Source organism: Anas platyrhynchos, chromosome 1 (genome assembly GCF_047663525.1).
Source record: "Anas platyrhynchos isolate ZD024472 breed Pekin duck chromosome 1, IASCAAS_PekinDuck_T2T, whole genome shotgun sequence".
In the NCBI taxonomy this organism is placed as follows: Eukaryota; Metazoa; Chordata; class Aves; order Anseriformes; family Anatidae; genus Anas; species Anas platyrhynchos.
Window position 1 is genome coordinate 112,128,915 of NC_092587.1, and position 22,221 is coordinate 112,151,135.

The following is a 22,221-nucleotide window of genomic DNA, read 5'->3' on the forward strand; positions in this document are numbered from 1 at the left end:
GAAATAAAGAAGTATTGTGGGGTAGAGGATTGTGCTAGTGCTTATTTACTAACTTAAATGGAAGTATTAAACTTCTTTTCAGAATTCTTAGTATCCCTTTGAAGCTAAGGAAATGTACACCTTTAAAATTAAAAACTCGAGAATCAGCTTTGAAAAATCAGTAGATCTTGAAATTATCTTGTTGCAGTTTCAGTTTCCTTTTGGCTTACGGAAGTCATGCACAGAGCCTTTGCATTATTGAATATTAGTCCAGCTTCGTTAATTAAATTTGTGTGTATTTTAACATGAAAATTCATCTATACCTAAACATATCAAATTATTTCTTCACAGCCTGAAACTACGCTCCCTTCGAGTGAATGTTGGACAACTTTTGGCTACAATCATGCCTGATCTAGACTTGCAGCAAGTAAATTATGATATTGATGTGGTAGATGAAATTTTAGGACAAGTTGTAGAACAAATGCATGAAATCAGTAGTACTTAGTATCTTAAGATTTTAGCAGTCTCTTATTTGTTCTTCCATTATAACCTTTGTATAGGCTCAAAAGTGTAAATACTGCTTCTTCACTTTATATATTTGACATAGTTTGATCGATAAGTGTATATACTCTATGCATTTAGATGTTCCCACAGATACAGTGGGGGTTATCTTAACTTCCTCTTAAAGGAACACTGTCAATATTGACCAACCCCAATGTACTTAATTAAGGATTTTGCTTTTAAAATGTATTTGTAATTAAATTTGCAAATATTTTTATGATTAGGAATCTTAATACTTTTCTACAAAAGTTTTGGTTGACTTTTGGTCTTATATAAGCATTGATACTTGCAATTTTTTCCTCTTCTGAAATTGAAGCAGTGGAATATATTAAAAATGCAAAAAGAGCCTTCCTTGGTTTCCTTCTCAGAACAAACCTCGGTGATGTTATTGTAAACTACAGTATTTTCATTACTATCAAAAACGTTGTATGTTGCATTAATGTTCTAGAAATGTGACTAATAGATAACATTTTTGCCCATATTGGCAATATTTGTGTTTTTACTACCAAAAGAGGAAAAAATTCCTTAAGGGTCTCATCCTGAAAGTGGGTGATCTTTGACTCCCTTTTGGATTTTTTGGTGCCACTTAGGAACATTGTGTACATAATCTTGCAGCATAAACAAAGCCATGGGATATTTCAGCCTTTTAAGTCTTGGAGACCACGTACTTGTGTGTGTCCTGCCCTTGCTACTTGATTGTTGTTTCCTAGGGTTTGTTTCTGTGTTTGAGTGCAGTGGGAAGGATGTTTGGTTCTAGCGTTTGTAGTTCCTATCTGAACATCTGTAGGTCCCATCTGAATGCAACAGTGCTGGTTCCCAAGTCTAGTACGTACCAGTACATGGGTTCAAGTGGTTGGTTTTCAACATGCAGCTCTTGCCCACTTCTTTCCAAGTCAGAGGCATCCGACGGAATGGGAATGATTCTGGTGGCCTACTGGAGAGAATGTATCAAAAGCTAGGGTTGGACTCCCAGAGGACCTCAGCTGTAGCATCAGCTCTTGAGACTTTAAGGCGTTTTTTCGGGGCAGCCCAGTGCTGAAACGGAATGACAAAGAGGTTCTGTGATGTATACAAATGCTTGTATATGTTATCTTGGGGGGTGGGGGCAAGTTTCTCTAGCATTAAACACGTATTCTGCCCTGGAGTCTTTCAGGCTGGCATGTGAGGGTGCTGAGACTCATTTCCAGAACTTACTTTCTTTCTATCAATGTGCCATGCTGTGTATAAATGGGTCAGACTACTGAATCCTTGATCATCTGGTTGAAATAGAAATACTTCGAAAAGGAGGCATGTCTTATCTGTGGTGTGTAACTACACAGTAAGCTAAAGCTGAAAGTGTTCAAATACAATTTTTTTATACCCTCTTGAAGTTTAGACATCCTTTAGAGTTGCTCTTTTTTTTTTTCCTTTAACCTCCTTAAATGTTTCACAGCAACTATTAAGCCACTAGTACTATGCTCTAATGCTCACGCAAACTTCCTGGAGGAAATGGTGCTGAGACAAAACGTTATTACAGTGGTGACAGTATTCTCGGCCTGTTGCATGCTTTTCCTTTCAAGTTGTCATGAATGAGAAGAGGTGGCAAAGACAGCGCATCTACCTTCTACGTCTGGTATTACTCCAAAAAGTGATCAAGAAAAATGGTTCTTGCTTTAAAAAAAAATAAAAATCATGAAACTGCATCCAGTGTTTTCATACCTAGGAGTTCTACTTTTTGTCAAGCCAGTGATTTTGGCTTTTGCACTGCTAACTGTCCTGAATAAAAGGCAGATGATCCAATTAAGTTGTAGCTCAGTTTCTCGCAATGGGTAGCATTTCAATTTAAAGAGGCTATCTGTTTTCAAATGCCAATAAGGATCACGCGATTCTGTTGTACTTTGTAATGGCTAAATTGAATGTTTGATTTTTGAAGAGGTGGCTGTAATATAACTTTGTATGACTTTTAAAAAGTTTATATTTCCCATTTATTGGTGTGTAGTTTTCCATTTATTTATTACGTTTCATCAGCTCCCGTAGTTGAGTTTATTGTAGGTGACTGTCAAAATATAGCATATGTCTATATTAAAAATTGAAAATTTACAATGTACATTTACACTTTGATGAACAGTGGACTAATGGAAATGGTTTTTATTTACCTGTTAAAATGTATTTTTTGTAAAAAATTTCAAAAAATAATAAAAAAAAAAAAAAAGAAAATAAATTTGAGTTTGCTGGATCAAAACCTGAGGCTGTTTTTGTTTATAAATAAATGCTCTGCAGCATGGCTGGAGTTTCTGCCTTATTTCAGAAAGCGGGGCGACCCTGGGTGGGAGGAGAAGGCTTAGGCAGGTCCCCTGTGCCCTCTATTTAGATGTTCTTTTCTTAAAAAAATAAAAAAATAAAAATAATAATAATAAAAACGTTTCGGGCTGTTGTCGCCGCCCGCCGCCATGGCGCCACCCCGCCGGGGGGCGCTGCCCCACCTCAGGCGCAGCCCGGCCGCTGGGGCGCGGCTGCGCAGGCGCGGTAGGGGCGGGGCGAGCGGGAGCGGGAAACGCGCTCGCGGGCGGGAGCGGGGCCGGGCCGTGCGGCGCCGCGGGTAGGGGCGGGGGGCGCGCGGCGGCCGTTAGCGGCCGTTGGCGGCGGTTGGGCCGTGAGGTGAGGTGAGGTGAGCGGCGCGGCGCCTCGCTGCGTTCCCTTCAGGGAGCCATGAAGGTGATCACGTGTGAAATAGCCTGGCATAACAAGGAGCCCGTGTACAGCTTGGACTTCCAGCGCGGAGCCGACGGCAAGATCAACCGGCTGGCCTCGGCCGGCGTCGACACGGCCGTCCGCGTGAGTAGCGCCCCGGGCGGGCGGGCGGTGTTGGGAGACCCCTCCTCAGCCTCCTGGGGGTCGGCTCCGGGCACGGCAGATGGCTGAGGAGCGTAAGCCCCGAGAGATGCGGCGGTGAGGTGCACCGTCGTAAAGGCAGACGGTTGCTTTCTGTCATAAAACTCCCTGATGCACATTGTTCCTGTCAGTCAGTAATCATTATTTTTTTCTGTTAAAAGTAAGGCCTGATCGGAAAGCTTTGGGAAAATGAGTGCACTGAGGGAGTGACGTTCTTTTTAAATGCATCTTAGTCATCTCCTTAAATAAAGTTAATGGGCTAGTGAGGCATAGTTTTCTTTTTGCCTCCCTTTCTTTTGGAACTAAAACTGAAACAGAGTAGGTTCCCATCCTGCTGGGCTGTTCGTTTCCTTTTATGTCCCTTCAGTATCCAGGCATGGTGGTTTGCCATTTAAAAAAAAAAAAAAAAAAGGAAAAAAAAAGAAAAAATTGACTTGTTTGCTAAAAACCCTACTGCTAACCCCTTCGATTTTCCTCAAACTCATCTTGCCATAAAGAAGGATTCCAAACCAGGAGCTTCCCTGTGCTCCTTGGTAACAAACTCCCTCACAAGGAATTCATGCAGGTTTTCTGCTATGTGAGTATGTATCCATCCATCAGTCTTGGGTCATTTTACCTTTTAAATATCTTCTGAGCCTGCTTATGGTTTTGTCAGTCTTCACTCACCCGATATATTTGAAAAAGAAATAAAATATTGTAATGAGGTCTCACTACATGTGGAATAAGCAGGTAAATGGAGATTTTTCTTTTTCATATTGTTACTGCTGCATTTTCTTAATGGAGAGATATTGTGGTTTAGCAGAGGATCTGAGAGGCGAAGATCAGGCATCCTTTCAATCTGGACTGTTTGGATTTTTTTCCAGTAGAGATAAGGGTGGTTTTTTTTTTGTGTTTTTTTTTTTTGTTTGTTTGTTTTTGATTGTTACTATTTGTGTTTGTTGTTGTAGTCCCATAATATTAAAATCACTATCTATAGACATGTCTAATTCACTTGAAGGTGGAGGTTGTTCATGAAAGATAAGAAAATGATGTCATGATGTCGTGTGTTTGATTGGTTTTTAAATTTATTGGAAATACTTGGTAATATATTTCATCAGACTAAAATAATACTGCAATATAATTACAGCTGTAGCTTGTAGAGGGAAAAATACTGTGCTATTGCAGCTTTAGCTGTCAGAGTTTCAAATTGTAACTTCAGAATGACTGCCCAAGGAGTAAATTGTGAATCCTTGTAGTGATGAACACAGCGTACATCTTGTTTCTGAAAACTACCTGTAATGCTTTTGTAACTAGATATGGAAAGTGGAAAAAGGACCGGATGGAAAAGCTATTGTGGAATTCTTGTCCAACCTCGCCCGCCATACCAAAGCAGTAAATGTTGTGCGCTTCTCCCCCAGTGGTGAGATCCTAGCGTCTGGTGGAGATGGTGAGTGATAATGCATAATGAAGCTAACCTAAAGAAGCTGTTTGTGCGTCTGGTGAGTGGAGGGGGGAAGTGAACGTGGGGAAATGAACATTCATGCCTGTTTCTTGCACTTCTATCTGTGGACTCCTGTGTGCCCTCTGATTGTAGTTGGGGAATGCTTGTCATGCAGTTCCTAAATAAGTTCTCACTGTCTGTGTGTCTGAGAGGATGTATTCCAGATACAAAATAGTTGCTGTCTCTGTTTCAGAGGCGGGGAGACTGAGTGTATTGCCTAGCATCATACTGAGACGCTGTGGCAGAATCTGTAAATTTAGCCCTGTCCGTCCAGGGCCGTGTAGGTTCTTCAGTTGCAGTAGGGACAGCGTTAGGTGGGTGGGTGAGACAGAGCTGAGTGTTACCTGCCTCACTGGAAGATTTTCAAAAGCCTGAAGTGCAGAACCATAGCTAGCTCTAACCAAAAGTAAATTGAAAAGTAAGTATTTAACTCTCTTACTCCTGGGAACCCCTGTATTCTTTTTATTAGCATTACATAAAAAATACATAGATTAAAATCAGTAGCTCACACTGGAGGAGGGTAAAGCAGTCTCTTCTTCCTCATCACAAATTAAGGCTTGGTTTTCATGTGTCATATGTGAGATAACTGTAATGTTAAACTAAATGTAACGTATTAACAAAATGAGTGGAAAAGAAGGCTTCATAGTATTTCTTTGACAGATGCTGTTATTTTGTTGTGGAAGCTGAATGATAGCAAAGAACTGGAACCACTGGCTTTTCAGGATGAAGATGAAGCACAGCTCAACAAGGAGAACTGGACGGTTGTTAAAACTTTAAGGTAGTTCAATATTTTTTGTCTTGAGTTCTGTTCTGGGTTTTTGATTCTGCACTGGCTTTTGTCATATGGTACAGTCTTCTGCTCAGTGTATTTAGAAATTCAGTACTCTCTAAGATTTGTTTACTCCAATGTTTGTCCTTTTAGCATCTTTTATTTTTTTCTTTTGATGCAGTGCCAACCTGCATCCTCTTAGTTAAGGCATTTACGTGACTTAATTTACATGACATGACTGATGTGCTCTGAAACTGGTTCCTGAGATCTGCAGTCACTTTAAGTTTAACATGTGTGTGTATATATATGTGTACATCTATGTGTATAAAGAAAATGTGAAGTTTTATTTATTAACTTCAGTGGAAATTTTGATCATTATTAAAGCAAAAAATGTCAGTAGTTGAAATGGTTCATTGAAATTTGCCAGCTGTGAAGCTTTCACTTGCTGTGAAGCTAGACCAGTCTTACTCAACCGATTCTTTTTAATAGTTCAAAATCCAATGTATTATTATTCAAACTTATTATTATTCAATAATAATTATTCAATTCAAACCTATTATTATTTGAACTATTATTCATATTATTATAGTATTCAAACTACATAGTAAAATATACACACTGTGCCTGTTAAGTCTAGGTCAGTATTAGCTGACAGTGACTAAGGCATTAAACCAATGCTGGCAGTTGGAATGTGTTCTGTTCTCACTCAGCAGAAAATTGAAGAAAATAAGTGGTTCTGAAGTACTTCTTGATGAGCAGTATTTATACCTGCTCCATTTTCTGTGTAGTACCTGTTAAAAGTTTTGGTCTCTGTCTATACTGATCAAATTGCTAAGAATTTACACTATGTTACAAAAAATAAGCAACTGTGCTATACATAACTGTTAAGAGTCCTTGCAACTGTCCTGGTGTATGTGCGAACAGTTTCAAACATGGTAGTGTAATTGCATGAAGCACTTGCAGGATACTTAGGAGCATCAAGCTCTTAAAGCAAACCAAGCCAACCCCCCTTCCATAAATTTAGCATTGCAAAAATTAAAAATTTCAAGCTATGACACTGTATGGCAAATCTTTAAACTTCAGGCAATACAAATTGGTTTCAATGAAGTCTTTCTAGGTGGTTCTGAATATCTTACAATGTTTGTTCAGTTGCATCTATATCAACCTTAATTTTCTGTATTTCATATAGTTCTGGTGAGTGTGCATATTTGTTTATTGCTCTTAAAAAAATCATAAACATGCAGTAAAGTCATCTTGAATAGTGACGCTTCTAGGCTTCTTTGGTGTAGCGTTCTGTTTGTACAGATCCTACAACTCTTCATTTGCAGATCTTTAGATATAAATTCATAATTTCAAATGCAAGGTTTTTATTGTCTGTGGGGAAAAAAGGAACGTTGAAAAGGCAGGTTTATGTTGAATAGAAGGTAGGTTGTGCTTTTAAAAGCATTCTATCGTCTCCTGAATATGGAAATTTTATAGAAGCTGAAAATCTTGCTGTTCATTTTACTTCCATGATTTTTTTATTTGTATCTCTGATTTATTTATTTTTTTAACCTGAAATTGTGCAAAACTTTTATGTTTACGTGTATCTGTTCACCTTAATAATTGGTTTCTTCTCTGCTGGCTTCTAGAGGTCACTTAGAAGATGTGTATGATATTTGTTGGACTTCTGATGGAAATTACATGGCATCTGCTTCTGTAGATAACACAGCGATAATGTGGGATGTCAATAAAGGTAAATGCTGTTTCTTATTTGTGGCTTCACTACTGTCTTAGGGTATTTACCAAAATTATTTATTTATTGTCTTAGGGTATTTACCAAAATAGTTAAAAATGTTTTCTTTTTGTGAGAGCAGTCCACTTAGTTGCTAAACTTCTGGAATTGTGAGGCAGGTAGCCCAGCACATAAAGATAAACTCTAATATGAGGGTATCTAATCACTTAATACTATGTCATCTCTTCACCTCAGGTGACTGGGAAAGCAAACAGCACCCCTTTTCTTTGCCAAAGCTCCTATACAAATGTCTTGTGTATCATTTGCTCACCTCCCCCCACCCCTCCCAACAAACAAAAGTAAACAAGTAACTAACTGCCTTGGTCAAAACCATGAAGAACGTTTAGCATGTAGGCTGTGTCTTTTTGCAAGATGTGACACTTTTTTAGGCTCTGTTCAGCAAAACACTTCTGTTTTTTCTCATTCTGCTGCTACGGAATTGCACATATTCTCTGAGAGCAGCCCATCTATAGAAGTTCCTTTCGACCATCCCAGAATATTTAGCACTCTGCAGTTTCTAGCCATGTATGTATGTAGTAACCAGTTAGGTTAGGTTGCTTGACAGTGGGTTGGTGTTTTCTTATTAGTAGCGTGGTCGTTACTTTTAATTTTAATCTAACATGGAAATATTTGACTTTCACTCGGGTTAAACTTTAATCTTGCATTTCGTATGCTTAGTATCTAATAAAAAAATAAAGTAGGATCCAGGATTATTTCTCAGTTCCTACGCCCATGGAAGTATGAATGTTCTGCTGCTGACATTTTTTCATGTTCTTGGTTTGGATGCTTAATATCTCTCCCATCCTAACTGTTCACATACACTCCTTTACCATAAATACAAGAATGTTCAACTAAGTGTGTATGTGCTCAGAGCTTAAGTATGTGCAGGTAGATGGTGATGGAATGTCCTGCATTTTGGACTGCCTGTGACAACTTTAAATGGACATATCTATTCAAACTTTTACTAAAAAAAGCTGGATATCCTTTTATGTTACTTACATAATATATGTGTAATGTCTTCCGCTCTCGCTGCTTTCTTTTAGCACTAAATCATTGCTACAGAGGAGTTTTGTGTCTTCTAAGTGGAAACAACTGATAAGTTGGAAGTAAGAAGCCGTTAATGGAAAATGTAGGCTTTTTGGTTGAAGTTGAAGGTACATGAAAGTAAAGAGCTTCAAGGAGAGCTTCTTATAATATCCAGGCTAACAGCTTGCATGGTCTTAAAAAAAAAATGTCAGGAAGAAAATGAATAATAAAAATCCATAGGGCTGTTTAGTACAAAGACAACATCACTAGCCTTAGAAATCCTACAGGCACAAACTGTTGGCAACTCTCAGGGCATCCTGGAGAAATATCATTATGTGCTTTCTTCTTAGACTCTTAGGCATGTGTTGTTGGTCGCTGTCTGAGAACAACTGGGCCAGAAGGACTTCGGGAATTAGGCAGCATGGCCTCAGCTCTTTGTGTAATCTTTTCAAAGAGCTGTTCCTTTGAAACAAAGTGATACTACGATACTAGAAGAAAGTCTGTGACTGGTATTTAAAACATAGTATTTCACGAGAATTTTCTGTAACTTTACCTCATCATGATGCTTTGGATTTGTGACATTCATGTTAGGTCAGAGGGTTCAAGCCTTCCAAAGATCTTCATGACCAGTGAGCTGTTGAAGAGCACGAGCTAGCACTACTGTAGAGGTATTTCTGAAAGCTATGTGTGTGGAAGCCATCAGTCAGTCTGTGTGCAGTATATTTTTTCAGTGCCTGCTCAGCAGAGTAGGTGAGTTTCCACAGCCCCAGAGAGCAGCGCCTGGCTACCTAGCCCCAGCTGAAAGCTGTGTTTTAGTGCTGGAATTTCTGGCTCTGTATTCAGCCAAAGATAGTTAATTTTTGAGGAGTACTGTAGACTTTCATGAAACTTTTTTTTCTAATCAGAAAGGTTTTGAAATATATCATCTTGCACATTTGATGCCTGAACCAAGCTGCTTATCTGAGTTAGTTTGTAGGGAACAAGTCTTAAATTAGCATGTACCAATTGGCTGCATTTATGTCTAAGAGTCTGTTGTATGTCTAGGATATTTCTGTTTCCAACATTCTTGTCAGGTACCATCAAAATAAGGTTGTCTAAAAAAATATATTTGTTTACATTTTAAAACATCTTGCCTTGTTTTATTTCTGAAATGAAGAAATGTTTTTAAAACACATTTGAATTCAGAACTTGGAAACTGTTTGTAATTTCAGGGCAGAAGGTTTCAATATTAAATGAACACAAGAGTTATGTCCAAGGAATAACCTGGGATCCGCTAGGCCAGTACATTGCAACTCTGAGTTGTGATAGGTGAGCTGATGGTCTAAGTGTTTTGCCTTAGAATTCTTGAGATAAATGTGACTTTTACCTGTGTTCAGACTGTTGTCTAAAAAGGTTGATGTGAAAGCAACATTATAATTCAGTTACTTTTTGCTTGTGGTAAATGATTCCTGAGGTCTGAGTGTCTTTTCTAAATGTCAAGTAAGCTTATATAACCTTTTTTAGAAAATTGTCTTCAGGAAATAAGCTTTCATGATATCAGAGATACCAGATACATCTTAAGAGATTGCTGCATTCTCTGATTGTCAGTGAGCTACTAAGTCCATCCTTGTCAATGCATTTTAGAGAAAGATATAAACAGGTTAAGAAATCAGTTACAAATATTTTTTTTTCGCTGATATATTTCTTTCGCCCTCTTGCTCCCTCCATCCCAAGCAGTTTTGTAAGTGATGTCATTGGGAAAGCAAACACACACTTCATAAACTTGGCCTTTGTCAGAACTCAGCAGTTCAGCTTAAGCTGTCTAGGGCATGTGTGCTGCTCAGGAGGGGTCGCAGCTGGCTAATAAATGTGTGTCATTTGGCACCAGTTGCAAGGAAAATTACTGTAGTAGTGGAAAAGTAGTTTTGATTTAAGATTTGCAATAGGCTTAGAAAAATGATGAGTTAATGGCTGCTAGGTCATTATGAGCCTCTGTTTTCTGGTAATCAGTTATGTGAAATTTGTGTGCTTCTATTAAAACAAACAGCAGTGAAACACAAACCGGTATAACCCAGTGAAGGCTTCAGTGGGTGTCTGAGCTGGCAAAAAGGATGGGATGGTGGGACCAGCAGTTGGATTTGTTTTGGCTACCTGCTGTTTACTGAAACAAAGTGGAGTTCAAACTCTGTGTAGTTAGACTCTGGTTTTCATGTCTTCCAACGGAAACTGAATTAAAGCCTAGAAATGTAACTAGTTGTCTCTGAGGCGAGTTCCTATTCCACGGGAACATATTAGCTACTACAGCACAGGTAGGAGTGGCGTGGCTGTTCACTGTCCGTTAATTCCCTTATTCCTCTATGAATGCACATAAAATCATATGATAGTACTTTACAAACCTCATTTAATTAAATAGTTGGCAGTGATTAATTGCTTGCTTAGCCATAAAGACATGTCCTCCCTGGCGGTGTCTCATGAACAGAGTTATAATTACTGGGTGATTGTCATTTATTTTTGGCAGTCTTGACTGAGAAGTGAGATGTTTTAATGCTGTGTAAATCTTGAGGTGAAGGGAAGCTGGTTACAGCTAACTGTGCCCTCCACCATGTAGGGTCCTGCGAGTATACAACACACAAACCAGGCGCGTAGCATTCAACGTTACCAAGATGCCATCTGGGTCGGGAGCTGAAGGAGAGGTACGTTGTGCTGCTGCTACTGGAGAATATGCTGGGTGCTATTCTGTATGACTTACTCTGTTCTCCGAAACTAAAGGGGCAAATATTTTCTATTCAAGTAATCCACATATCAAATAGTTTTGTCTGTATCTAACTTCTACATTTTGTGAGTAGAGACCTCTTCAGGTTTCTTCTGTCGTTGTAGAAGTGACTAACAGTACCTGATGCTTTTGATCTCTTGCAAGTTCAGCTGAATAAAGTAGTAACACAGCATCTTTGGCTGTAAATGATAAAAATGGCATAGAAAAAATAGTATGTGTGATGAATTTTTAATAGACTTAAAACATGTTGGTCAGAGTGTGGCTGTACATTTATTAATGGATATGACAGAGCATTAATCTTTTTGTAAATTTCAGGCTGTTGAATTTAAAAGGGGGTCTGGTTTTTAAGAAAAATAGGATTAGAATTTCCTAAATTTTCACTAATTTTTAAGAGGGAACTTTTTTTCCCTCACAAATAATTCAAAGTAAAATAACACTTCTAAGCTAGCTATAGCCTTTTTAATTCCTTTTATTCCTTTCTATTTTTTTTTGTGAAATATTTGTAACAGTTTTATAGAGACTAAAGAACAGACCTGAGAAAAGTCTCTCTGCCATTATAGAAGCTTTCCTTAAACCTCTACTCCTAGAGTTAAAATTAAATGCCTAACGAACAGGTTTTTACACTGACTCTTACATAATGTTCTCCAGGTTATTAATACTTCTTGATTACTGGTCTAATGTGGCCGCTCTTAGAGTGTTTTGATTAGCTGAAGAGGGATCAGCGTTATTTTTCTTAGCTGTGAAGAATTTATTGCAAAGGGGGAAAATAAGTTTGAAGGAATCATGGTTTCTGAAATATTTATATTTTATTTTAAAAGCTGTGTGAGGTTGGACTGTACAACTAGATGACTTTTTGTGCTTGGATTCCAGCTGACATATTCGTGGCACTTCTTGCAATATTTTCAATGTTACAGGCTAGGAGCTATCGGATGTTTCATGATGACAGCATGAAGTCATTTTTCCGCAGACTCAGTTTTACTCCTGATGGTTCCTTATTACTCACTCCAGGTATGTAAGAACATGTAATGTTTATTATACTTTACTTTGAATGTGCATTAGGATTACTTTCAAACTGCTAGGGGATGCTTATTTGAATTGTGCCGTTACTCCTTAATCATCTTCCTGTTGAAGGATATAGACACTCCACAATACTCATTCATTATCAGTCCAGAACCTCAACCTTCTCTGGTGATAAAAGTTGTATTTGTGGCATTTTTCTTAACTGAAACGTGCATTGAAACAATACAGCTCTGTTTAAATAGAAACGAAGAACAATGAGTGGTTTCTTTTGACTGTCAGGTCTCTCATCATTTTTATCCTTTTTAAAAAACATTCTGCAGTCATAGTAGAAATAACATTGGAAGGAGGGGATCAGTTTGCCCACATAAGCTCTGCTTTTATAGGTGTCTGGCATCATCAAAAAGAAGCTTTGAGCGGGAAGTGTATAAGGGAAACACAAACAGCATTAAATAAATATTTGGGATGCCTTTTTAAGTTGTATTCAGGTTGCACAGCTCTTGCCCAACTGACAAGTCTAATTCCTGAGAAGTAAAATGTTTATAGGCAGAAAGTGTGTACTCAGTACCTTTTTGACTTGATGCATAATGTTTCTACCTCTGTTTTTGCAGCTGGCTGTGTTGAATCAGGAGAAAATGTAACAAACACCACATATGTTTTCTCCAGAAACAATCTTAAAAGGTAGAGTTTAATAAGATCAAAAATCCTTTTATTAAAAAAAATAATCAAATGCTGATTTCTAAAATACTTACTCTTCACAAAAGGCCTATAGGTCATCTGCCCTGTCCTGGAAAGGCAACTCTTGCTGTTCGCTGCTGCCCAGTCTACTTTGAGTTGAGACGAGCACTTAATAAAGGTACTGTACATCCTTTGGGGATTATGATTTTTACAGCAAACGTGAAAAGGCCAGTGTGGCTGTTTATATTCAGGCCATATGATTTTATTCCCAAGCCTTTTAACATTCCTTAAGATAGTGTTGTACCACATCTTAGAAACTGTTTCCTGATTCTAAGACCCTGAATTCACCTCAAATACCTTGTGAATAGCTTTTGATACAGCAAATAAACTTCTTACTTGGCCTTGTAGGCTACAGAAATACTGCTTAGCATTTTCCTTTAACTTTTAATAATTTTCTGTGAATAAAAGTAAATAACTTGGCTTAGCACTAAAGGAGCAACCCAGTGAAATATTTTCTTTTAGTCCCAACTACCCACATCACAGAAATGCCACAGCGTTGGTGTAGTTTGCAACAACCATTGATGTTTATTTAAGGAAGCCAAACTTGAAGCAATGCTGGTGTTACAGGCCAGAACAAGAGTTCTGAGGAGGGGAAGAATGGTATGAAGTTGCATGAGAACTGTGCTGGTATATGTGATGGTATAAATTTATGGTGACTTTAAAGTATTTCCTAAGGTTAGTTTGTTTTGCCTTTGGTATTAAGGTGCATTAAGAATTTAAACTGGACAATATGACAGACAAAACAAAATATTACCAACTTAGATAAACTAAATTTCTTCTGACTTCTCTCTCTTAAGTTAAACAATGGAGGACAATCTTTAGGTAATAGAAGCGTTAGTGCTTGGCATTAAGTTTTGTTTTGTAGAAGTGCCATCTTCTCAGCCATTATCTTGATGAATAATTAAATCTTTGTTTGGGTTCATGACTAACTAGTGTGTTGACTGCCCTTTAATGAACACAAGAAAGAATTCTCAGTGTTTTCATTTCTTTACATTCTAGATGAAAGTAGTCAGAAATCATCTCCTGCTCTGTTGAATTTGCCCTATCGCTTGGTATTTGCTGTTGCATCAGAAGATTCTGTGCTTTTTTATGATACTGAGCAGTCTTTCCCCTTTGGCTATGTTTCTAACATACATTATCACACCCTCAGTGACATTTCATGGTATGTAACTGTTAGATTCTTAAAAGTTGTGATGGGGGGGGAAGGGGAGGTTGTCCTTCTTATACACTGAGGCTCTGCACAACTTCCTGTGTCTTGCTTTATTTTTGTATTTAATTTATGAAACATCTTTGGTCACTATCATTGTGATATCTGAACAGCAAGTCATCTCTTTTGCCCTGTAAGCTGGAGAATTACAGTTCTTTGATTGGGAAACAAGGTGCAAGCAGCCAAAGGACAAGTAGATAGCATTGTACAGACAAATAGAAAATTTGTACAAATGCTAATGTACTTAGTTGCCTTTGGCAAGTACTCATTGTCCAGGCAGTGTTACTGGTAATAATCATGTTATTCAGAAATTTCAAAGGTCATCTCTGTGCTCAGGTATCTGTGTCCTGGTCAAATTACATTTTATCTGCACAGTTCTGCTTGGTGGTTCTTCATGTACTACTTCTGAGTAATTTATCTGGCATGATGCAGGAAGTCCAAACTGGAGCTGAAAATTGAAGCCAAGTCTTGCAAACAGGATAATCCCTCTGCTGGACTACGCCTTTCTAGCTAGTATTCCTAAGCTGGAAGCCTGTATCAGAAGTTACAGCTGATGCTCAGAAACTGAAAATCATTGTGTGTCAGGAGGAGGGGAGCAGAAGAGAATAGAAAATCATGGTTTTTTTATCAGTGGTTGATACTACTTGAAATAAGTACCATGGGCCTGCCCATATGAGCACCACAGTGATTCTGAGCAGAGGCATCTCTGCTTAGCACGGCAATCATAGCTAAAGAGCTTAAACTGCTCTGGTGGTCTGAATGGGCAGACTTAAGCAATATTTCAGAAACTGTGGCTGAAGGGGTTTTGTGCCTGCAATTGAACTGTGCCTGCTGAGATGAATGCATAATACCAGTGACCACAGACAAGGCCAGAGAGATTAAATCAGATGTGAAGGCCAGACTTGAAGATCTTTGGTTCGTTTGAATTGCATGTCTTTCACTTGAATGCAGTTTTATTTAGATGTTTGCATGTACTCGGGGAAGGGAAGAGGAACAGATTTGTGTTACAGAAGGAGGGGGGTGGGAGTTGAAGAAAAAAGTTTTAACTTTTTTTAATGGAAAAAACAAATCCAAATAGGTCCAGTGATGGAGCCTTTCTTGCAATTTCTTCCACGGATGGATACTGTTCATTTGTTACCTTTGAGAAGGATGAACTGGGAATACCACTGAAGGAGAAGCCTCAGATAAATGTCAAGACTCCTGGTGCAACAGAGAAGAAAGTGAAGAAGAGTCAGTGTCACAAAGCCATTTCCCCAGGCTCTAGGCTGACCGAGGGGACTCCTCCCAGCACTCCCACCCTCCAACCTAAGACACTTGCAGGTGCTGGTAAGGACTTGCCTTCCACACCTGCTGGCGTAAAAAATGTTCCAGTCCCATCTTCAGACGAGAGGAAAATAAGCCAGCCAGCCAGCCAGAGTACTAAAGTAAACCAGCCCAAGAGGATTACTCTCAACACTTTGCAAGCATGGAGCAAGACGCCAAGGTGAGATTTATATTGCCGTTTGCAGTCATAAATCTGAAGGCCAAGACAAGCTGTGCTTGTGCTGCATTTAAAGGTTTGAGGTTTAGACATAAATTCCTAGCCTTGTGTCTTGGTGGTAGCTGTCTTGACATGGAACTTCTTGTTCCAGCTGTACTGCAGCTAAAAGGTCAGAATGTCTCTCAAATCCTAAATGTACAGTTCTTGCCTTTCTATCTAAAACGTGAAGAAGTAGCAAAGTTAACCTGACCGTAACACGTCCGTCCCATCTGTATGGGAACTAACAAGTGAAAAAGGTTTTAAGTAGTTGAAAGTTACTGTTGTCCGGAGGGCAGGGTGACAGCACAAATTAATCTTCCTGGGTTTTTGAGAGAGAAGCTATATTTTATCATGTTAGCTAATTATGTTACGAGTGTTTTCTTATAGTAGTGTTTGTGGGACTGCCAGTGGTATTTTCTTATAGTCCAGTTAATCTTCTGTCACCCTTGTGCTTATTTCTAAGTGCTATCCAGAAGATATTTAGCAGAAGAAAATAGAAAATCTGATGAGTGTGTTGTAAAGAAAGGACGACTTTTTTTTTTTCCTCCACTAGAGAATTGTTAGTGGACTTCATAGGGCAAAAGAATTCCCTAGAGTTTTAACAGTCTAAGGTGTTAACGTGGACAAGGCTAGCAGAGGAATGGTAAGCTGTTGCAGCAGAATTAAAAGCCTTAACAGGTGTCAAGAAACAGGCTAAAATCCTTACCTTTGCAAACAGTCTTAACTTGAAAATATTTCACCAAAATAATATCTTCTGAAGGTCTGTTTTACATAACATATGCAAAAGTACTTTCCAGTGAAAAAGATAAATGTCTACTTAAAGTACTTCTAAAAATGCCCTGCTCATCATATGATAATAAGAAGAAAAGCATAATAACATACATCTAAACAACAGTAAATTTAAAGGATTCTATGTATAGTATATGTTCAAATAAAGTGGCAGTGAAAGCTTTAAGTACTTGAACTATTTCTGCTCTTTTAAAGGAGAATAAACTTGATAACACTGAAGCCAGATACACCAACCTCAGCATGTACAGATACAGTTCCTTTACCTCCTTCTTCAGAACAGGAACATGGTAAGCTTTTGTGGCTATTAGTATCCAGAAAAGATTTTTGCCAATCATTTTTTTTTCCATTGCGGACTTCTCTTACAAGTTATAAAAGTCAAATCAAGCACAAACCTAAAACTCATAGATTTTAAAGCTTCTTCATTGTCTGGGTGTGATTGAAAAGTTCTTTTGACAGTATGAAGAATGGTGTTCTCACTATGGTTTCTCAGGTAGCTGCTCATACATCACTACAGTTTAATAGTAATGGGAACATTAGCTGGCAGTTGAAATGCTAAAGAGTAAGCTTCCTTGGACGTGATGTCCTCCAGGTCACACAGGTAGGTTTTAAGGAGACTTTCTGCCCTTGTACTTTGAGCATGTAATTGTTTCAGGTGTTGGTCTCTCTCAAACAGGTTTCTTTCATGAGTGCTTAATTGTTAGTGAATCCAGCAAGCCAGTTCACTTCCTTAATCTGACTTCACTGAGCTTAAATGACTTTCATATCTGCCTGTTTCAGAGAGGCAACTACCATCTGATGACAGTCTTCAAAATCCCCCAGCATCTAAACGTCCTAGAACAGAGGAAATGCCTCTTTCTGCATCTGCTGAAGATCAAATCACCTGCAAAACAAACAAGTAACGCCAGTATATTAGTAGACCCTTCAGTTTGAAGGTGATGCAGCCATATCTGAGAGCACATTTCTTTTTGCAAATGTTAAATCCTCAATTCCTGATTAAAGTACCATATGCACATTTGACATAGTGCTGTGAAGAAAGAAACTGGCAGTAGAAGACTGAAACAGAGGTTTCAGGAATAAAATTTCTACTGGCAGTAGAAGACACAGGTTTGCAGAAGAGGAAATAGTTGTGAAGTGACTTCGAAGTGTAGTTCTACTTCTTGAAGACAACATTCTTTAAGAAATGCAGCATCTCAAGGAAATCATGAAAATCTGGTTATTGAAAAGCTGTACAGTAACCTAAGAGTTTCCATAAGAAGTCCTTAAGTTGACATTTATAAAGTATTATGTCTTCCAGCAGCCTGTCTGGCAAATGAGTAGAATTTCTAAGGGATTAAATGAATTCGTAATGATTGGATGTGTCTTAAGAAAAAGGAAAAAAACAGACATCAAAAGCCCTGAAACTTTCATTCAGGCAGCTTGGCTTATACATTGTAGCAATGTGCAAAATAATTAACACTCTACAGTACATGTGGAATGGAAGCAGATGTTCAATATGCTGTGAATGCAGCAGCATGCAATATGACTGAAGCAAATCAGAACCTAAAACTGCGAGAAACAAGAAAGCTAAAGGAAGAAACCCTCCGAAGACCTGTTAAACGTATTAAACAGTGGAAGAAAGTTCGCAGTTGTTCAGCGCCTGTATTTACAAAAAGGTAGACATGAGATTTTCCTGAGGCAGCAGGATTTGAGTGTATACATTAAAATGACATGAAAAGGTTTCCCCTTTTTTTCCAAATCTAACTCCTTTGACCAATAAAATATAATATAAAACCAGTGTATAATAAACTTTTTAAAGTTCATTTATTTAATACTTGCTTTATTATTAAACAAAGAGCTGAAAATTGAAAATGAGACCCAAATCTTCGAAAACCACTACACTTACTTTTCTCTGGTGTGCAGACTAAGACTCCAGAAGTAGAATGCTCAGCTGCAGTAGTCTGAGCTTATCTACTTCATTACTTTTGTTTAATATCAGGTACTTATATGTAAGAAGATAATACTTAAAATGTGAATGGTTGTTCTAGTTTATGATAACATGTAGAAGTTTTTGAATAGAATTTTCTCTTGTGATTTAGCCCACACATATCATGTGAAGTTCTGAAATACATGGGAAGGGAGAGGTGCAATAGATATTAAAGGTCTTTGATTTTAATTCTTCCCTGGATTTGGTTGATTTTAAGCTGTGTAATTAGTGTTTATTTTCTGACAGTTTCTAAGAAATTGGACAAATACATTAGAGAAGCAGAAATAGAAATGTTTCAGAAGTGATTCACAAAAATGTCACAAGGAAGAAATACTAGCGAACACCTATTCCAGAAAGCAAGCTTGAAACAAATTATGTGCAATCATATGTATAAATCATATTTCAATGGAAATTAATTAGTAAAAAGTTGTAGGAAACTAACTGTATCTTTGGTTTAAACCAATGAGATAAGGATGGAACTTCATTAGACTTGTCACAACCTGTTTTTTTCTTACAATGAGGAATATGAAGACTGTTACCATGCAAAGGTGTATCTGAAATGTTTTCTGTCTTCCCAAAAGTTTATAGAACAAAAATTTGTAGAGAAATCTGAATTGATAGCTAAAGCAGATATCTGTAGCTAACACAAAACGGCATGACCAGCAACAGATGTTTTCTTCAGCATGAGCTGTAAGAAAGCTGGCATTTCATCTTTCTGTAGGACAGTGACCTGCTTAATATTGCAGTAGTTTGTTCTGTTGCACTGCAAAAAATTAATTGAATTCAAACTTAGACTTTGAAATATTAATTGTAAAATTATACTCTTTTTTTTACTTTTTTTTTTCTTTTTTTTTTTACACAAAGTTCATTTCATCATAAATTACTCTTTCTGTTGAAAGCTAGTTGGTTAGATATATTATTTTAGTGTTAATGGCATATCTGGCATCTGGCCTTTGTGGTCTTCAGGTGCAATTAATTACCAGAGGATTCATCTTTATTTCATACCACACCCATACAGGTGATATCCATTTTTGTTTCTGTAGTTATTTAGCATGTTTTCCCTTTGCTTTACAATATAATTGGAGTGGTAAATGTATCGTGGCTTCCACTGCTTCCATTGGGAGATTATTTCCACATCATCATCTCTGTCATAATGCTCTACTTGGTATTTTGTCTTCCCTAATGGGACTTATTTTCAATGCAAACCAGTGCAATGTTTTTGGCTGGGACAAAGAAAATTTTCTTTCTAGAGGCTCAATGCTGTGTTTTGACGACAATAGTGGTGGTAACACATTGATGTTTTAGTTGCTGCAGAGCAGAGCTTACACAGAGCCAAAGACTTGGCTGCTTCTCATGCTGCCCTTCCTGCAACCACGCTGGAGGTGCACCAGGCGCTGGGGGGGGACACAGCCAGGACAGCTGGCCCGGACCACCCAAAGGGATGTCCCCTACCACAGGCATGAGGCTCAGCAATAAAACTGGGGGAAAGAAGGAGGAAGGGGGGCACGTTTGGAGTGATGGCATTTGTCTTCCCAAGAAACCATTAGGCGCAATGAGCACCACTTTCCTGGAGGTGACTGAATGTCTGCGTGCCCATGGGAAGTAGGGAATGAATTCGCTGTTGTGCTTTGCTTTTTTTTGTGCAGCTTTTGCTTTACCTAGTAAACTGTTTTTATCTTGACTCACGAGTTCTTGTGCTTTTACCTCTCTGAGTCTTCCCCATCCCACCTGGGGAGAATGACCAAATGGCTCTGTGATGTTGAGCTGCCTGCTGGGGCTAAACCACAACATCCTTTTCCTAAGAAGTGGGTAATGCTTTTTTTTCTCAGTCATGTGTTAGACTTGGTTCTAAGACAGAACCCGCCCTGTGCTATTTCAGTTCTTTCTTGACTGTCTGGCAAGTTCTGCATAGCTGTAATTCTTTTAAACATAGCCTTTTGTTCAGATCTGACTTGTGTTATTTTTTTTTCATGCTTCAAATGGACCCTGAATTCATATTCCAGTAGTGAGCATGGCATAGGTCTTCCTAGGAGACATTTTGCTCAGTGCGTTTTCTGAGAATCTTATCTACTCTAAGGACATTTGCCCTTCTTGTACTATCTTGATGAGGTTGCATCAAGATAAAGGAAGAAGTGACCTGTCAGTATCTCCTTTCAATCTTGCAACAGTAAGAAGAAGGAGCTACACACATAAAAAGTCTCTCCTGCAAGAGGCACTAAATCACTTTTGAACACTGGGAACTGCAGAACTCCTCACTGGGTGTCCAAACCGTGCATCCAGTCAAAGTATTTTATTACCTGTGTATGTCAATATCCCACAGACAAATTCCCTGAAAGACCAAATAAACAGGGTTTTGATCTCAGTTTACATTTTCTGAGGTGAAAGCAGCATGGTCTTCTGTACCTGTTGGACCATGACGAACATATGTGGATTACTGAGCCTAAGTCTCTTTTTCCAGTCCTGCAAATGGTGGCTGTGGCTCAGAGTGAAACGCTAAGGACAAAGACCCTTGGTAGTCTCAGGCCTGTGACAATGCTCTCCTTAGTGACTCAGATGTGCAGAATATGGCAAAAAAATGCAGGTGAAGACTTGACACACTTTTTTCAGATTGGAGCTGTACCCAATACTGGCACATTAGTCAATGAATAGAAACTTCAGGGCATTTTACCCATTCTGTCCTTGCCAGAGACTTCCAGCTCAATATCTGACAACTCAATACCTGAGTTGTTCCGTGTGGTGCTGGAGGTACCACAGCTGTTTGTCAGTATTTCCAGACTCAAGCACTTAACAGCTCAGTAAATCGATTTCAAGGGCTCGCAGATTTGTATGTGGCTGGTAACTTCCCTGTTTTTCAGAGAAGGTGTGATAAATGCAAATCGGTGTCGTGCCTGCTTGGTGCTGATTCAGCTGCCTTCTTACTGTAAGCCTCAGTTTGTGATTCAGGCGATGAGCTCCCGGAGGGATTCCAAGGAGTGCTGTGTCATGAGGAAAAAGCACTCACGTTTTTCTATTTTTACTTGCAAGATTGTCTTCACCCATGAAGAGTGCAATTTTAATTTGCCTACCTTCTCTATTTTTCTCATGGGAAATGTTGTGCCTCTTTCCAGAGGTGCAGACTCCCCAACACGTGGGCAGTGTCTGGAGCACTGACTTCTGTCAGCTGTCAGTGATGTTTCTGTAGCATACGTGTACCTCACAGGGAGGTGTACATTCTGTAATGTGACTTTGGGGTCACCTTGAGACCTTAGGGAATCTTACCAGTCACTTCACAGCCTCTTAAACTATTTTTTTTAAATCTCAATTAGAAGGACGCGGAGCCCAGGGTTATGGCACAGATCACTTACAGAGGGCACCAGAAATTCTGACATTCTGATGTTCTTCCATCAACATCCCCATCAGTGCAATCATGAACCGTGTATTTCAGTTGTTGCCTCACTCCTGGTTTTCTTGCACTAAGGGCAGATACCTCTCAGTCACTGAGCTTTAAGGCTTTTGGATTCTGGATAGCTCAGTTACTTGTTCTGCTTTGCAATCCTTTCAACCTATGCTTCTTGGAGGTTCCCTCTTGTAAGAGTTTGCTAGGACTGTTGGCCATACATGCTTGATTTAAACCAAGAAATGAACTCCCTCCACTTTAGGGGAATTGCCCTTTAATCCATTTATCTGGAGCTTAGGCTATCTCACACATTTCCAGTATGTAGAAATATAAGAGCCATAATAAGAGCCTTTCAGATTGTCAAAAAGTCTGTGTCACGATCTGGCATCAAATGGAATAG

At 38.7% G+C, this 22,221-nt stretch overlaps 2 protein-coding genes across 2 annotated transcripts in view; both read left to right on the top strand.

The window, feature by feature from the left end:
- Positions 1–2,803, top strand: part of MORC3 (MORC family CW-type zinc finger 3) — a 29,484-nt gene extending 26,681 nt beyond the window's left edge. Inside the window, exon 17 of the mRNA XM_072026855.1 lies at positions 331–2,803. Within this exon, the coding sequence (XP_071882956.1) occupies positions 331–484 (154 nt within the window). The 3' untranslated portion in view covers positions 485–2,803. The remainder of the gene's footprint in view (positions 1–330) is intronic.
- Positions 2,804–3,080: 277 nt separating this feature from the next.
- CHAF1B (chromatin assembly factor 1 subunit B) lies at positions 3,081–18,285 on the top strand. Its single transcript, XM_013093321.5, has 13 exons — positions 3,081–3,354; positions 4,705–4,837; positions 5,552–5,669; positions 7,292–7,395; positions 9,672–9,768; positions 11,048–11,132; positions 12,127–12,220; positions 12,841–12,910; positions 12,994–13,085; positions 13,967–14,129; positions 15,253–15,657; positions 16,678–16,769; positions 17,260–18,285. Exons 1-13 carry the CDS (start codon positions 3,229–3,231, stop codon positions 17,379–17,381), a joined length of 1,701 nt encoding a protein of 566 aa, XP_012948775.2. The 5' UTR covers positions 3,081–3,228; the 3' UTR covers positions 17,382–18,285.
- Positions 18,286–22,221: the final 3,936 nt, after the last annotated feature.